At 46.8% G+C, this 14,364-nt stretch overlaps 1 protein-coding gene across 1 annotated transcript in view; it reads left to right on the plus strand.

Annotated features, from left to right (window-relative positions):
• The first annotated feature begins 517 nt into the window (after positions 1–517).
• Positions 518–14,364, plus strand: part of LOC144119260 (uncharacterized) — a 28,261-nt gene continuing 14,414 nt past the window's right edge. The window contains exons 1-9 of the mRNA XM_077651929.1: positions 518–682; positions 1,602–1,740; positions 2,520–4,924; positions 5,001–5,158; positions 7,853–8,046; positions 10,250–10,301; positions 11,614–11,733; positions 12,599–12,718; positions 12,941–13,021. Coding sequence (XP_077508055.1) covers positions 557–682; positions 1,602–1,740; positions 2,520–4,924; positions 5,001–5,158; positions 7,853–8,046; positions 10,250–10,301; positions 11,614–11,733; positions 12,599–12,718; positions 12,941–13,021 — 3,395 coding nt within the window. The 5' untranslated portion in view covers positions 518–556. The remainder of the gene's footprint in view (positions 683–1,601; positions 1,741–2,519; positions 4,925–5,000; positions 5,159–7,852; positions 8,047–10,249; positions 10,302–11,613; positions 11,734–12,598; positions 12,719–12,940; positions 13,022–14,364) is intronic.

Here is a 14,364-nt window from a genome sequence, read left to right on the forward strand (position 1 = left end):
TTCACTCTTGATAACAAGGATGATCCGAACCATAAAAACACAAAAAATCCAAGGTTGCATTATGACCTGAAGATGTTTCAACCTAGATGTGAGGAGTATTTTGCCTGCTTTAAATTTTTCCAAAGAACTGAACCAGAACCCTCATTGAGGTGTGCTGTCGCTGGTTTGCCTACAACCGTAGGTCGACGTTCTCAACGTGGTTCTGGTGCTGTTCCTGGTTGTGGTGACCGACCGCTGGAGCGAAGTGGTGCTCTCCATGGCGTACGGTGTCTGCGCGCGCTTCGGGCTGCGGCGCAAGCGACTCTTCGTCGGAGCGTGCCTATGTTCTTTCGCGGGCGCCTCGCTACTCTCCGGCTCTGTGGTGTCCGTGACACTGCTCTACTACCTGGACCGCGTCATGTCCACGATCTTCAAGGAGAACATGGACCGTCCACCCGACGGCACCGCGCGCCCGTCGCAGCAGGGCTCGCAGCAGGACACGAGCTCGTTGCACTCGTTGACGGCACCTGAGGCCGACGCGGCACTTTTTGACCGGCTCGCGCAAGTTGTGTTGACCATGAAGAAGCCCGAACGCAATTCAGGCCACCACAGGAAGATCCGCGCAGAGGTCAGGAGTGCGGAGAAGAATAGAACAGATGTTGCGGCAACCACCATGGCCCCTGCTGCACTCGTTGTCGGGCGGGTTAGTGTGCATTGAAACTACGACAGGTTCTGATGATAGAAACTTAATGAGTAAACTGTGGATTCACAAATTTAGCGGAAAATCGAATCAGTGAGTGAGGGATGGAGTTAGTGAGTCAACAAGCAAGCGCATTACGTTAGCATATTACTGTAACCTTGGTTTCACAGGAAACTCTTTAAGGGAAACAAAGAACTAACTGAAGTTTGCCTCTAATAATAGACTATCGCATTCTAAAGACAAATATGCAACGTTTACAAAAACACCTTTTGTGAGCTAGAAACGCAATAAAATCAAATTCAAGTGTCGCCACTCCAAGGCGATTTCGCATGTAAACTGCACGCGTCGACACCGCTTTCTAGACTCGAATCTCTGAGGCTTGGTTTCACCGCCATTCACTTGCACAAGGGCGTTCACGGAGTCCTTTTCGGTGAAGAAGTCATTAGAGGGAACCAGAAGGGGGAGGAAGGGGAGATTTTAATATGCAATAATCTCGTCAGTAAAGTCGTCTGTTCCTGCCGTGAAAACATGAACATACCCAGAATGAGCCACCGAACTCATTTTTACTGACAAATGGATGTAATGATCCTCAGTGCTCTGTTCAAGTATGAACGCAAGTTCATTGTGTGAAACAGTTCGCAAATTCAATTTCCCAAGCTAAGTAAAGACCTCGCTGGCGCCACACGATAGCGCTGAGAGGGATAGTTGGCGCCAGCGATGTTTTTACCTTGCTTGGCAAGCATTTCGCTCATGATATGTCCGCAGATACGTGGATACGAGGCCTTTCAGCTTAAAGAGAGAAGCGATTATTCTTTTTCTTTGTACCCCACCTGGTTTCATCTTAGCATAGTGACCTACTGCACGCACGCCAGGTCATCCGCGCTCGTTAAAGCACGCTTCTGATAAGTACGGCTTCTTCCAGCCAACCACGTTCGACGAAGGCATGGCTGCACAAGGCGGGACTGCTTTCGCAAAAACCGACACATTTCCGTCAGCCAGAGCTTCCCCTCATTTTCCTCATGACAGAGGCCTGGTACGGGTCGACCTTGGGGACGAAAAAGGTAGTCGTGTGATCATTTGTTTTCTTACGTCACACTTCCGAACAGGGCTGCAGGGTACACCACTGGTACATTCAATTAGTTTAGTTCGAAGAGTGGCAGGGGCTGAGTAAACGAAGTTAGGTCAATCGTCCATTCCTATTACTTTGTTTCTTCATCGCGAACATGGGTCACGATGAAAATGAAACTGCTGAGCGATAAAGACATATATTCAAAGAACGCAAAGCGAAAAGCTTGCGCTGACTGCTTGCGGCCACATCCAGCCCCATCACTTATCGCAGAGCTGATCTTAGTGCTCGTGTTCAGGATAAAGCATAAATATCCGTCCTCTTTTCACTGCTTACCGCAAGGACGGCGTACAGTGATGTAGAATAGCTGCGTAAGTCAGCGCTGTCTTACCACAGTTTCTTCCACTGTGATGATAAGATGGTCGGCCGGGTTCTCCAAAAAGCGGCGGCAAGGCTAGATAAGAACTGTGATCGGGCAAGGCTAAAAATATGACATTTCAATTAAAACTTTAGCCCTTGAATGCTGATTTATTTGTACACTAGGAAGGCAATACAGGCATTTAGGCAATGCAATTCATTTCAGTTATGTTATAAATTCTTAATAAAAGCGTTTTACGATAAATTACCCTTTAAAACCCCAAGCTGCAGCAAAAAAAATTGTCATCCAGTTTTAAATCGTCGCCTTGACCTACAGCTCTTGTACTAAAATTTGCAGTTATCCTCTATGATAGAACTCACTGTCAGGAAACGATGCTCTTTGTTTTTTCTTCGCAGAAGCCTTCAACCCAATGCGTCCCTTCTCTGCGGTCACGAAGAGGCGCCCGCTGAAACACCCCAAGCGGGAAGCGCTCAGAAAAGATCTTCCTTCTTCTCTGCCGACTCCCTCTGATACCAGAGGTGACAAGCTTGGGACGTCACAGTCAGCGATAGGCAGCAGTGTCGGTAGAAAGCAGGCAGCCAAGCGCAGTCGCAACTTTAGCTTTATGTTCTGGCGTGAACCGAAAGACGGCAGGAGCCGAATCACTAAGTCTTCCGAAAGCACCAACTCCCCTTCTGCGAAAAAGCCGGCCGCTAGGTTCTTTCGTAGTCTGAGCATCATGGCCAGCCGACTCACTCGTAAGCGGACCTCCCAAGCGCAGTTTAACCGGATCAACAATGAGAGCTCAGACACGTACTGCGGCGTAGGGGCATCGTCTGCTCCATCAGAGCGTCAAGTAGTAGATGCGAGCGAAAATCCGGACGTATCCTCTGCGCCACCAGAGCTAAGTTATTCGATTAGTACAAATGCAATATTATCTTCCAGCCCACAATTCCCTGTCAACACTACACAGAAAGACTCCACCGGACCAACCGCGGCGGCTGCCGCGATTAGCCTTACTACGCAGGCTATTATTCCTGTCGCTGTTACGGTCACCGACAACACTGGAGAACTTGCGCCTGGTTGGGGTAAATCTGCTACCGACCTTGTTCCCGCTGCAAAATCCGTTGCCGTTGCCCCAACTGACGGTCTCTCAATGTGCGATACACTGGTACGCTATGAATCCGAGACTCAGCTTCGGGCCAATCCAGTTTCTAGCTCAAAACCTGCCGCAAGTGAAAACGCACTGGTCCAGCGAGCGGACCCACTGGGAGAAACAGTGGCTCGGCCGATGCCTGACCTTGAAAACCGAAGCACCAGTAAAGTAGACGAGGGTGCAATTGAAGAACATCCAATAGAGGAAATGGGCAAGGATTCTTTTGAAGGGAAGGACAGTGCTGCTATGGCCACTAGGCTAAAAGGTGGCGCTGCACTGGGAAAGGAAATGGATGGCAGAAAAACAAATGCGAGAACGCGCCAACAAAAGGACGCTCGTCGATCCAGAAAGAAAGAAAGGCGATCAGGGAAAACAAGCAGCGAGTCATCGAGAAAATCATCTGACCGCAGCTCTACTAGTTCAAAGAGCACAGGATCCACACGTAAGCAGCTGGAAGGACACAAGCCCGCTCCGACCTCAGACGAAAACGAGGTGCCCTTGCACAAGTGCTCAGATGCTGAGGTACCTGCGACCTGTCACCCGAACCATGTAGTTAAGGCTTCAGAACTTGCTGCAAATGACAAGAAAAACCACTTCACCGAAATCCACGGTCCTGACCATTTTCCTGCAGCAAACGAACCAAGGCCAACTGGCATTGAAACCCAAGGTCCTCGATCTGGCTTACCGCATGAAGATCGAAGAGGCAAGAATAAAAACCGGCTTGAAAAACGGAGTAGCGATGCTTCCGATAACCAGCATCATCGCCAATATTCACGTCCCAAAACCGCCGCGCCCATCGGCGATCCACCAAAACTACTTGGAGAATGTGATCGTTGTTCGCACAAACCATCAGGCACCGACTTGTCTGCGAATGAAGAGATAAAAAAAAGGATGGAAATCTTGCCGTATCTACCGCCAGAGAAAAAGGAGCCGTCACGCAGAGCCGACAAGCAGGAAGCCGTTGTTGCTGGAACAGAGAAATCTAAGCACACTGAAGGCAAAGAAGCCCGAGGCAGCACGCGGGGCGATTACCCACCGCGAAAGTGTCCTTCCATGAAGCTGGAAGCCAATAAAGAGATAGAAGCAGCTATGTCAGGGCGTGGGTTCGCGCTTGGGGGACACCGGGAAAGCCATGGCAGCGCCCACCTCCATGATAGCCAGGGGTCGAAGCCCACTCTGAAAAGCCACCGCTGTTCCGACATTCTGACAGTCAATGAAAGCGCCAGCAAAACCAAAGAGGCCCCCAAGAGCGAAACCGGCAAAGTAAGGTGCGTGCAGAAGCTCGGCAGTGCAGGTGCTCCTTCCAAGCCCTCAACTATCGACGGGAAAGGACCGCAGCAGCTAGCAGAAACTGCCAAGGCTCTCAAGTGTGCAAATGGCCTCGATGGTGGGCGGCCAGCTGAAACTGCTGAATTGTTTAAGCCAGTGGAGCCAGCCGATTTCATTGACACTCGCAGCAGCCGCCATTCGGTGTCTATGCCGATGGCCGTGCCATCGGTAAGCCAGCCGGTTCGGCCTTCAAGCCTCGCAAGTGTCGCGAAGTGTAGCGATCCAAGTGGCACGGACGATGGAGGGGAAGCACTCAGGCGGAAACCCTCCGCAGTGTCTTTCGACGCGGGAGTCAGGGAAGAAAGCGAACGCAAACCTGTGCCTTTGAATAAAGTGGTGAGTGGACGCAAATTGTAGGCTAGATTTCAGTCACTCCTAGGTATCTGCAGAACGCATTTGGTTTCTTTTGCAGCCAGAAGCTTTGGCGCACCTAGAGGATATAGCTCCCAGGCCTACACGCTTGAAGGGATTATCTACAATTGTCAAGGGCTCTGGCTCGTTGTCAACGGCGTCTCGAGCTCAAAGGGCGTCATTTGTGGACTTCGGTGCCGCAAAATGCGCTATCATAAGGTGCGTGCAGAAGCGGGAAAAACCCCCGAATCTTCGTTTCCTTACCTGGTGCCACACACCATGTTTCTGTACTGTCAAAATGTTCCTTTTTGAGTATGCGGACGTGGTACAAGCAGAACCTGCAAACAACATACATCTAGATTAACATAATTCCCATCCAAACGGAGACGCGTGTTTTTTTTTATTGATTAGAAACTTATCAGAACACCAGTTTTACGGCAAAATCTGTATGGTGCACGTTCACAAAAACAATTCCGTACTCATCGACGTCTCGCATCATGGACAAAAGTGTGCGGGATGCGGATTCGCAGATAAAAATTTCTGTGCGGCCTTAGTAGTCAGTCAGCTGGTAGTCTTCCGGGCGATAGAGCACGCATGTTTCCTTATCGTTAAGTGTTTTTCATTCATGTGCGTTGCCGAACCGCACAGGAATAAGTTTTATTGCCTGGACTCGCGTCCAGCCAAATTTTCGCCGTGATTGTACAGGCTCTCCATCACCCTATCGCTCCTCCCAGACTCCTCTCTCCGCCTCACAGCGCGTATCACGCCGGGCGCCCGTCTCATACGGATGGACGAGCAACAAACGTGCGCGATGGACGCTTATCGTAGACTACTTTCCCCCTCCTCCCCCCTCCCAACGCCCCTCTCAGTGACTGCTTCGCGTTGTGGGCTACTCCAGCAATTCTAAGACATGAACTTCGGCCCAGATGGTTACTACGCTCTGTAGAATACAGCGCGAAAACGCGACCAACAGACGAGGAACCACTCGGAGAAGCGCTGGCTCGCCACTGAAAATTTATTTCCCTAAGGTACACGTATTAATAGCAAACTTTGAGAAACCGAACCAAAAACAGCGAAAAGGCAGCAGTTGTCTAAAGATCGAATCGTCAAACAGCGTTGAAACAAATCCCATAGGTGTTTAGGATAGTTTGTCACTAACATCCGAATAAAGCGGCTAAAAGTTCGTATCACTATCAGCTAATTGCGTCGCAGGTTCACTGCTACAGCTTTTCTTGGTCGCGCGCATGTGTAAGGATTCTAGCAGTTACCGGACTAATTGACCTCGGTATGTGAAAATAATCGTCGCTCTGGCAAACAGACGTGCGCGTTTTTTCTTGTCATCGCTACTGCACGTGCGGCAATGTTTCGGCATATCATAAACGGAGTCACCGTTGAGGATTCTGCTGTGTTTCCCGAATCTCTGACTGTGTGGGCATACTGACTGTTGTGAACCTCATACAGGCTTCTGGGGCGTTGGTGGATGTGCAATGACTAGGGACCAGACGAAGAAACTTGTTAAGAGAACGTCAGAAGTTTGCAACCTTACAGTACGTGCACTGAATGGCGTTTGGGCTTAAAGTATTGAAGGGGGATATTACGTGCTAGGAGTTTTTTTCCCGGTCTGGAAAATTGGCCAGAATATGTTTTTAGTGAAGGAGCCAGCAAAATGGTGCTGGAAAAAGCAAAAGAAAAAAATGGGTCCAACATGAAACAGGCATCCTCAGTCGTTAGCGGTGGCGTCAAAGTAACAGAGAAGTTTCCGTTCACTTGTGGTGATTTCTACTCCGGCCAAACAGGCTGCTGTGTAAATTAGAGGTTAGGGAAACAGCGGATTGCTAAACCGAGACTGCGCTAATAATCTGTCGAAGCATTCTCGCACGTATAGAAAGGAATCACCAGAAGGAAAAACTGGAGAGGAAGCTCCGCCTTAAGAGTATGACACGACAGCTTGAATGAGTTAGTGCTCATATATGCGGAAACAGTCATTCTCTACATAACAGTGCTAGATCCCTGGCAGTCTCCGTACCACTCCTGGCTCAGTGCTGCTGCTGTTAGGCGATACGAAACATCACTGCACCGGCAGGTGACTGTTTCGATCACAGCTACTTGTGGGCCTTGTGGATCCCGGTTGCTATTCGTGAGCGACCTCTCATGACCAGGCATTGACGTATATGCCCCCTGCCACGATGGAGAGGTTGTGACAACGTCACAAGGGCACCTCTGGGGCTATCTCTGAGGATTTTCGCTCTGGCTAACGCTGCCGACGACGACGCCGGATTTGGCACGGAACGCAACCTTTTTAATCATCGGACTGAACGAAAAAAATGCACACGTTTGTTTGATAGACGGATTCTTTTCAAGCAACGAGATAAATTAGTCCGAGATGTGATGAAAGCCTCCCGCATCACCATGGCCGATAAAAGTTGTATCAGTCAACCTTCGGTGAGGTTGAATGATAGGGGACTTGCATTTTTAGCCTCTTCATTTCGGCATCATGATTAATTGCGCTGTGGTGTCTCTGATCCTTGTTTTCTGCCACCTACTATTTGACGACTCGAAGTTTTGACGACTGCTGCTTTTTAGCTGGTTTTCCTCGCTTTTTTAAGTTTTCCAAATAATATACATGTAACTTCGGGAATAAATCTGCAGTTACTAGTTAACGCTTGTCCTTAGTTACTAGTTAACGCTTGTTATTCCACAGTCTCAGCAAAAGGCATTTCCTTCCTCGCTATCACTGTAAATTGCATTACCGGAAAGGCAAATGTACACGGTCATTTTTTCTAATCGTCCTAGCAACGCTGGTGCCAAGAATGTTGGTCAAGCTGGTTCGTCGCATAGGAAACGTAAATAGTACGTGTTTAGAAAGGGGAAGTATGAAACTCTGCGTTGCTCAGCCGTGCGGTAATCTTGCAGCCCGGCGCGTAAGCTAACCGGCAGTTCTGTGGCGGGCCACATGTCGGCGAGCAGTCGTCTCTCTCGGACCTCCACGGGGAGTTTGTCTTCGCTAATCGACGGAGACCTCATGCGACCGCCCATCACGCTACGCCGCACAATGCGCAACCGGAGCTGTGTCTTCGACGAGACAACCACGCGCCCCTCCATGACGGGTGACGTACCACCTTTCCCTCTTCGTGCGTTGTTCATGTTTGCAATGCCTACATTTCTGGGCCCTGGAGACCAGGGGTCTCCAGGGTCATGCTATGTGTATTGGTTATCATGGATTTAGAGGTATCTTAGTATGCCGCAGTTCCTCAAACACATCTTATGATGCTCTCATTAGGTAGCGCCGTGATTCTATGTATCTGAATTCAGCTACATGTTCTGAAGTATTCACTTCATTCATGAATACGAATATGAAAAACAGCAGATGCCACCATGCGGATGGTTTGCATATATGGACTGTAAAGCATGTGTTAGACATTCTAGCCCCAATTTTAGCAAGTACACTTAATTCATGTTTTGAATACGGTGTGTTCCAACAGCGCATGCAAATTGCTTAAGTTACAGCTTTGCATAAGAAACGCGATAAGCTCTGTACTTCATTTTAAAGACCAGTTTTGGTGCTGCCAATCTTTTCTAAAGGACTGGAAAAAATTATTCACACCCGAATATCGTCCTCTTGTGACACATACCAAATAATACCGGATTCACAGCTCGGTTTTATAAGAGATAAATCAACCGGGATAGCATTACTAAGTCAAAACAAGTATATAATACACTGTGTCGAGGAAAAGAAACTTGCTCTTGGTGTTTCTATAAAATTTTTGCAGGCTTCAACTACAATAGTCACAAAATACATTTAGGCAAACTGTTCGACTGCTTCTTCAGGGTTCGCGTTCATGCGCTTTTGTTAGTATTAATATTTCTTGGTCTTCTGTAAAAAAAAAGTGACTGCTGGCATGCCTCAGGGCAGTATACTTAGACCTCTACTTTTTAATTTATATATAATGATATCATTAATGAGGAGGTAGGAGGAGGAGGGAGTTTCATGTAACTGTGGTATGCGGGCAGATGACGTTTCACTAAAGTGCTGACCAAGCACATATAAAGATGTAATAAACTAGGCAACTAGGACACTAAGTACGCCCCATCAATTGTTCCTTAATAATCAGTTGATAATTAATGTATGTTAAAACTAAGGCTATAATCTCCAAACCAAAAAATGAAAACATTACGCTACCATGCCATCTTTACCTAGGTTTAGAAATGACAGAGTTTGTGGAAAATATTAAGATATCACCGGGAAATTTCGAATGAGCGTTAAGCTTCGACAATCATAGAAACGCTGTCATCAGTAAGCTTTCTCGACTAAAGGGTATCATTAACCGGCATCGTCACTTAGTCTGGGGAACAACTGCAGGTACTAATAAAAAGACGTACCTTTTACAGAAGAAGACTCTACTTGCAATACTAAACGACGGTCATGTAATAAACTCATACACTCTATTCCAGCAATAATTGTTGTAAAAGTATCTGAAATGTATAACGTTAGGCTGTATCAAAGATATAAGGCGAAAGAAAACGTGAATTACACGCTTGACACTGCACATCTTTTGCTAAATGTACAAATTTACCCTAACAGACAGAGCAAAGCAGGATGTGGCACATTCCAACGTGCCGCACAGTGTACGGCACACTTGGTCTAGCAAACACGTTGCTCCGTCTTCTAAATAAGTTTCATGCTGCAAATGTGGACGTACCTCGGGCATGCCGCAAAGACATACAGGATGCATGTGCTACTTTTAGACTTCACCATGGTTTACTTCCTTGATTTCTTTTGTTCCATGAAATGTTGACGTGATTTCAGTAATGACAGACCTTGTTTTTCTTTGCGGTGTGTTTTTTTCTGTACATATTTTGTATGTGCTTCATTCGTTGATTTCTTCTAATGATGCGAAAGCCGTTTTTGGCAACCATTGGTTTTATGCACCTCGCGATGAGGCTTGCACATGTTCATTGCATGTTGCCTGCTGCCCTGCAATTTAGGGGCCGAGGGGCATGCCAAGCCACAATTTCTGTCTTTTCCGCTCGACTCTCACTATGTGCACATGGGAAAAATAAATTGAATTGACTTGAATCCTAAAGAGAGGAGTACCCAAATATTCGCTCTCAAAGCACGTACAGCAAAACGTTCAAATCTACAAAAGGCTTTCACTTGTGTCTTGACGCTAATCAGCAGGTCTAGTATCTTGATAACAGATTTAAAAGATTGCATATTGAAATGACTCATAGATATGCTTGCATCTCGCTGAATATTTTGCAACTTCACGTTCTTACTTTTACTGTTGCTTTTTTCTTGCTGTCCTGTAGTGAGCCAAATAGGAAGTCAGGTTGGTTGGCTGCTAAAGAAGAAGAAAAAGAGGTGAGAATAATTTATCTTCTTCTTCTTCTTTTATTCATTGATTTTTCAAAATTCACGATTGGTGCTACATTTTTGTCATCTTCCATGGAAACTTTGTTTATTCAACTACACCTTGGCCAATCCCCCCGCGTGGGTATGTGCCATATACCTGGGGTGAAGAAGAAGAAGAAGAAGAAGTATTTATCTGGTATCAAAACGACTGGAGGCATATTAACCCCTTCAGGCCAGGCTTGTCATTTTTGGGGGAAATTTTTTCCTTTCAAATACTCGCCTATATAGCCTTCCTAAAGCCAATTATCAAGTTTCCAACGCAAATCACTAGAGAATATTTCTTTTTAAGCATGTACAGAATTTTTACATTGTCACAATGGCTGGCAATTGTAGCATCTAAACAACATTTTAATCAGAGAACTCGAGGGACGAAGGAATCACGATTTTATAAAAACTCCACATCCGTCTAGAAACAAAGGAAACCCTATAAACGCGACTCTTATAAAACGTGTCTGCACAAACAATTTAAAGACGATCTACCAGCTGAACACTCAAATATTGCTTGAGTTCGCAGGCGAGCATGAAAGAGTATCTCAACGAGCAGAGTACTAAAATCATTTTAAAAATCACTGCTAACTCTAGAACGCTCCCACAAATTCACGTGCATTCGCAATATGAGCAACTCTGTGTATAATGCCTGAATATTTAAGGATGAAGTGACCTTAGCTCCCAGTTCTCGGTAAAAGACAAATAAAAATCAAGCCGGGTGTGCTGGAGCGCGCGAGCGGTCGCGGCTTCGTAGAAGTGGAGAAAATATATTGTGAAGTAAATAGTTCTCACTTGTAGGAGCAGTTCGGCATTCCGTGACGCTTTTCAGGATAATGAAACTACGGGACATCTTTATTCCAGTAAGCTTTACAGTAGGTCAGGAACAATGCTCAGTCCTTTTTCTTTTGCGTCAGCAATAAAAATAAGGAAGTGCGGGCCGGTCTAAGATGAAGTCGGGAGCATCCCTACGTCGTCATAGTTCAGCGGATGTGATCACTCATTGGAAGCACTCAAATGACACCTATGCTGCTAGTTCCAAGCGGAAGGCATCAATTAGTCGTTGGGAACTAGTCAAACCACAATGATTACTGCTAGCCGCGCGTTGAATCAAATTGATTTTTCCAGATATGGTTTCTGTTGCAAATCTTAAATTCCTTTTCACTGGGCTGAATTATTCAAGATATCTATTGAAGGTTAGGTATTTCCCGTCGGAGTGAAAGCTTTTCGCTTTGATTGTTGTGCACTGAGGTGCAGAGCGCTTTCGTGATCGCAGTGCCCGCGCGGACGTGCACAACGCCTTCCTTCTGGGTCCTTCGCTGATGACGGTGCTGGGAAACATGTGCAGCTTCCACGAAGGGACCAACAAGAGGGCGCTGCTGATCGCGTCCCACGCGTAAGTGTACGCTGCAGCCTAAGCTCCGTCACAGTTGTCCGGTCAGCATTCGAAGTGGTCTGCCGACAGAGTACTTGCACGGATGAGTGGCCGAGCTCGTGTAATAAGAGATATTTAAAGGCGCTGGCAATGATAAAGCGAGCTTTCACACTTCCTTTAAGATGGGCTTAAAAGCACATAAGACAGCACCAGCTCATCAGTGAGGTCGCAATTCTCAGCCACCCAGTGACAAGATGGCTCTACGCAAGCAACCGCAGTGTGCCAAAAATAAATAATAGAGATGTGTGGTGACAAGAAATTTAGTTTAGGTTAAAAATTTTCAATAGCTATCGTGGTCATTGTTTCTCCTTTTTCTTTTGTGTGTATGTCGTATGTATGTTATCTCGAAGAGATATTTATTTCCTGCTTATAAATTTACCTAATAGAGTGTGATGGTTACTGCGCATTTGACAGTTGCTAATGCGCGCCAGCGTGCTACATGCAGTTCGTTCGCCTCTCTATGAATATTGAATGATCACTTCTGCTTTCCATTCGTCCACTCGTGTAAGGACAAAACCGGGCACCTTGGTATGATGCACTGATTTTCCAGGAGGGCAATAATTTGTTGCGTTGTGTACGTAAGCACACGTAAAGTGCAACGGTTACTCGGTGAACCAAATCGCCACTGAACCAAAAGGGGGAATCAGTAACCGACTCTACGTCCTTTGTCGTTTTTCACGGCAACCACGATTGGCTTACCTTATCGAAGAAATATCCTGGAAGCATTCGGTACCTCTTAATGCCGGAGGACGCCAGTTTCTGAAATGTAGAGATAATTTGCATTGTTGAGAAAAAGGTTACAGAAATCCATCGACGTACATCGCAGGCCTGAAGGGACGGACCTGTCATTGAGCATTATCACCTGGACGATCGTGACGCTGCCAGCGGCTCTCGTGGCATTGGTCGCCTGCACCGCGGTCATCTGGCTACTCTACGTGAGGCCCCAGTAAGCGAGATTTGCGAAACACGAGTGCGCTCACCGATAGTGTTTAAACGGATTTGTGTAACCAGAGGGCCACTGATAGCGGAGACGATCGAATTACTTGAGATCAGCTTACGTCTGACACCTGCATTGTGACTGGCCAGTTCTGCGTCCTGAGAATTTATCGTTAACCTTTTTTGCCACTAAACGTCAGCCCAGGATGCACCGCATTTTCTCGCTGCGCAGTGATCCGGCGCCTTTGTCTAGCGAGAATGTGGCCGTGATGGAAGCTGCTGGGGAAAGGAGCGCGAGCCGAGGGAAGCGAAGGTGGGTGGAGAAAAATTTGATATTATTTCACTACAGTTACATCCACTATCGGGATCACATTCACACGGGCTCACCGCGTCCCCGAGCACTGTAGACGCTCCGAAGAATAATTTTAGCTATGGATACGTATGGCTGGGGAAGATATATTATTGCACTCCAATAATGAAGGTGGTAAAGATAAGCAAGTCTGAATTGTATTTCATGGGGTTCTAAAGGTTCTGTCTCTTGTTTTGAAAGTTTTGATTTCGGCAAACTAAAATGGCTGAGAAAAATGCAATGTTATGTGATTATCACCAGCCGTCGGTGACATTTCTCCGTGCAGTGCTACTGACTGTAAACGTAACACGCATGCCTGTGCCTCTGACTGCCGTATCTGTTCAGTATTGAGCTGCTTAGGGTTGGCGACATGGACTGCGAATTCAGAACTTCATTGTCTGCCTCAGAGTCTTCGAGCTTGCAACAACCTCTTTAAGCAATACGCCGCTGTGGCAGTAGCTCGATCTGCTTCCTGCTTTTGATGTGGTGAATAGTTAAATATAACTTCATTCACGCGGCTGCGCGAAAACCAGTGCGGCGGTGCTGCTCAATCAGCGCTTGCTTTTGTAGTCATTGAGTTAAAGCGCTGCTTGTAAAAAGACTTAAGTGATCTGGACAGCTTCTAGTGCCAGTCCAGAACAGATTTGCACAGAATTTCAATTAATCGCGTTTTGTTTATTTTTCACTCTCATTTCGTAGCCTAATTAACCTGCTGCTTTTTGGCGCCGCGCTGTCATAGCAGATGTCCACAAGTATTACGTGTGCAGCAGCAGGTGTGGCGTTTCTACGCGGCTAACTCTTTCTGATTGCTGCATGCGCTCGTGGTGCCAATCCTACACTGCATAAACTGCTACACATTCACCTCCAACATACACCTCACTGCCAGTGTGCCATGATCATAATCATCAGCCCAGCTACGTCTCTCGGAAGAAGAAGACCTCTACAACTGATCTCCAATTCATCCTGTCCAAATGACCTCCTAATCTCATCCGCCTACATGACGCTTGGCTGCCTCCGCTGCTAACTTTGCGTCCTCTTGGAGTCCTCTGGGTTACCACAAAGGACCATAAATTTCGTGTTCACTAGATTACACGTCCAGTCTCCCCTGTCTTCGTCTTCTTCAGCAAAGATATTAATCTGCGCCTGTTCTCGCGCGCAAAATGCTGTCTTCTCGTCTCTTAATGTTGCCCTTGTCATCCTTTGGTTAGCGTACTGTCGTGTCCGGAGTTTCATTTCAAGCATTTCCGTTAGTCTTAATAGTTCACCTTCATAGGTGACAGCGTTGAAGTGCGTCTGTATGGTGTGGT

This window comes from Amblyomma americanum, chromosome 2 (genome assembly GCF_052857255.1).
Source record: "Amblyomma americanum isolate KBUSLIRL-KWMA chromosome 2, ASM5285725v1, whole genome shotgun sequence".
NCBI classification, from domain to species: domain Eukaryota; kingdom Metazoa; phylum Arthropoda; class Arachnida; order Ixodida; family Ixodidae; genus Amblyomma; species Amblyomma americanum.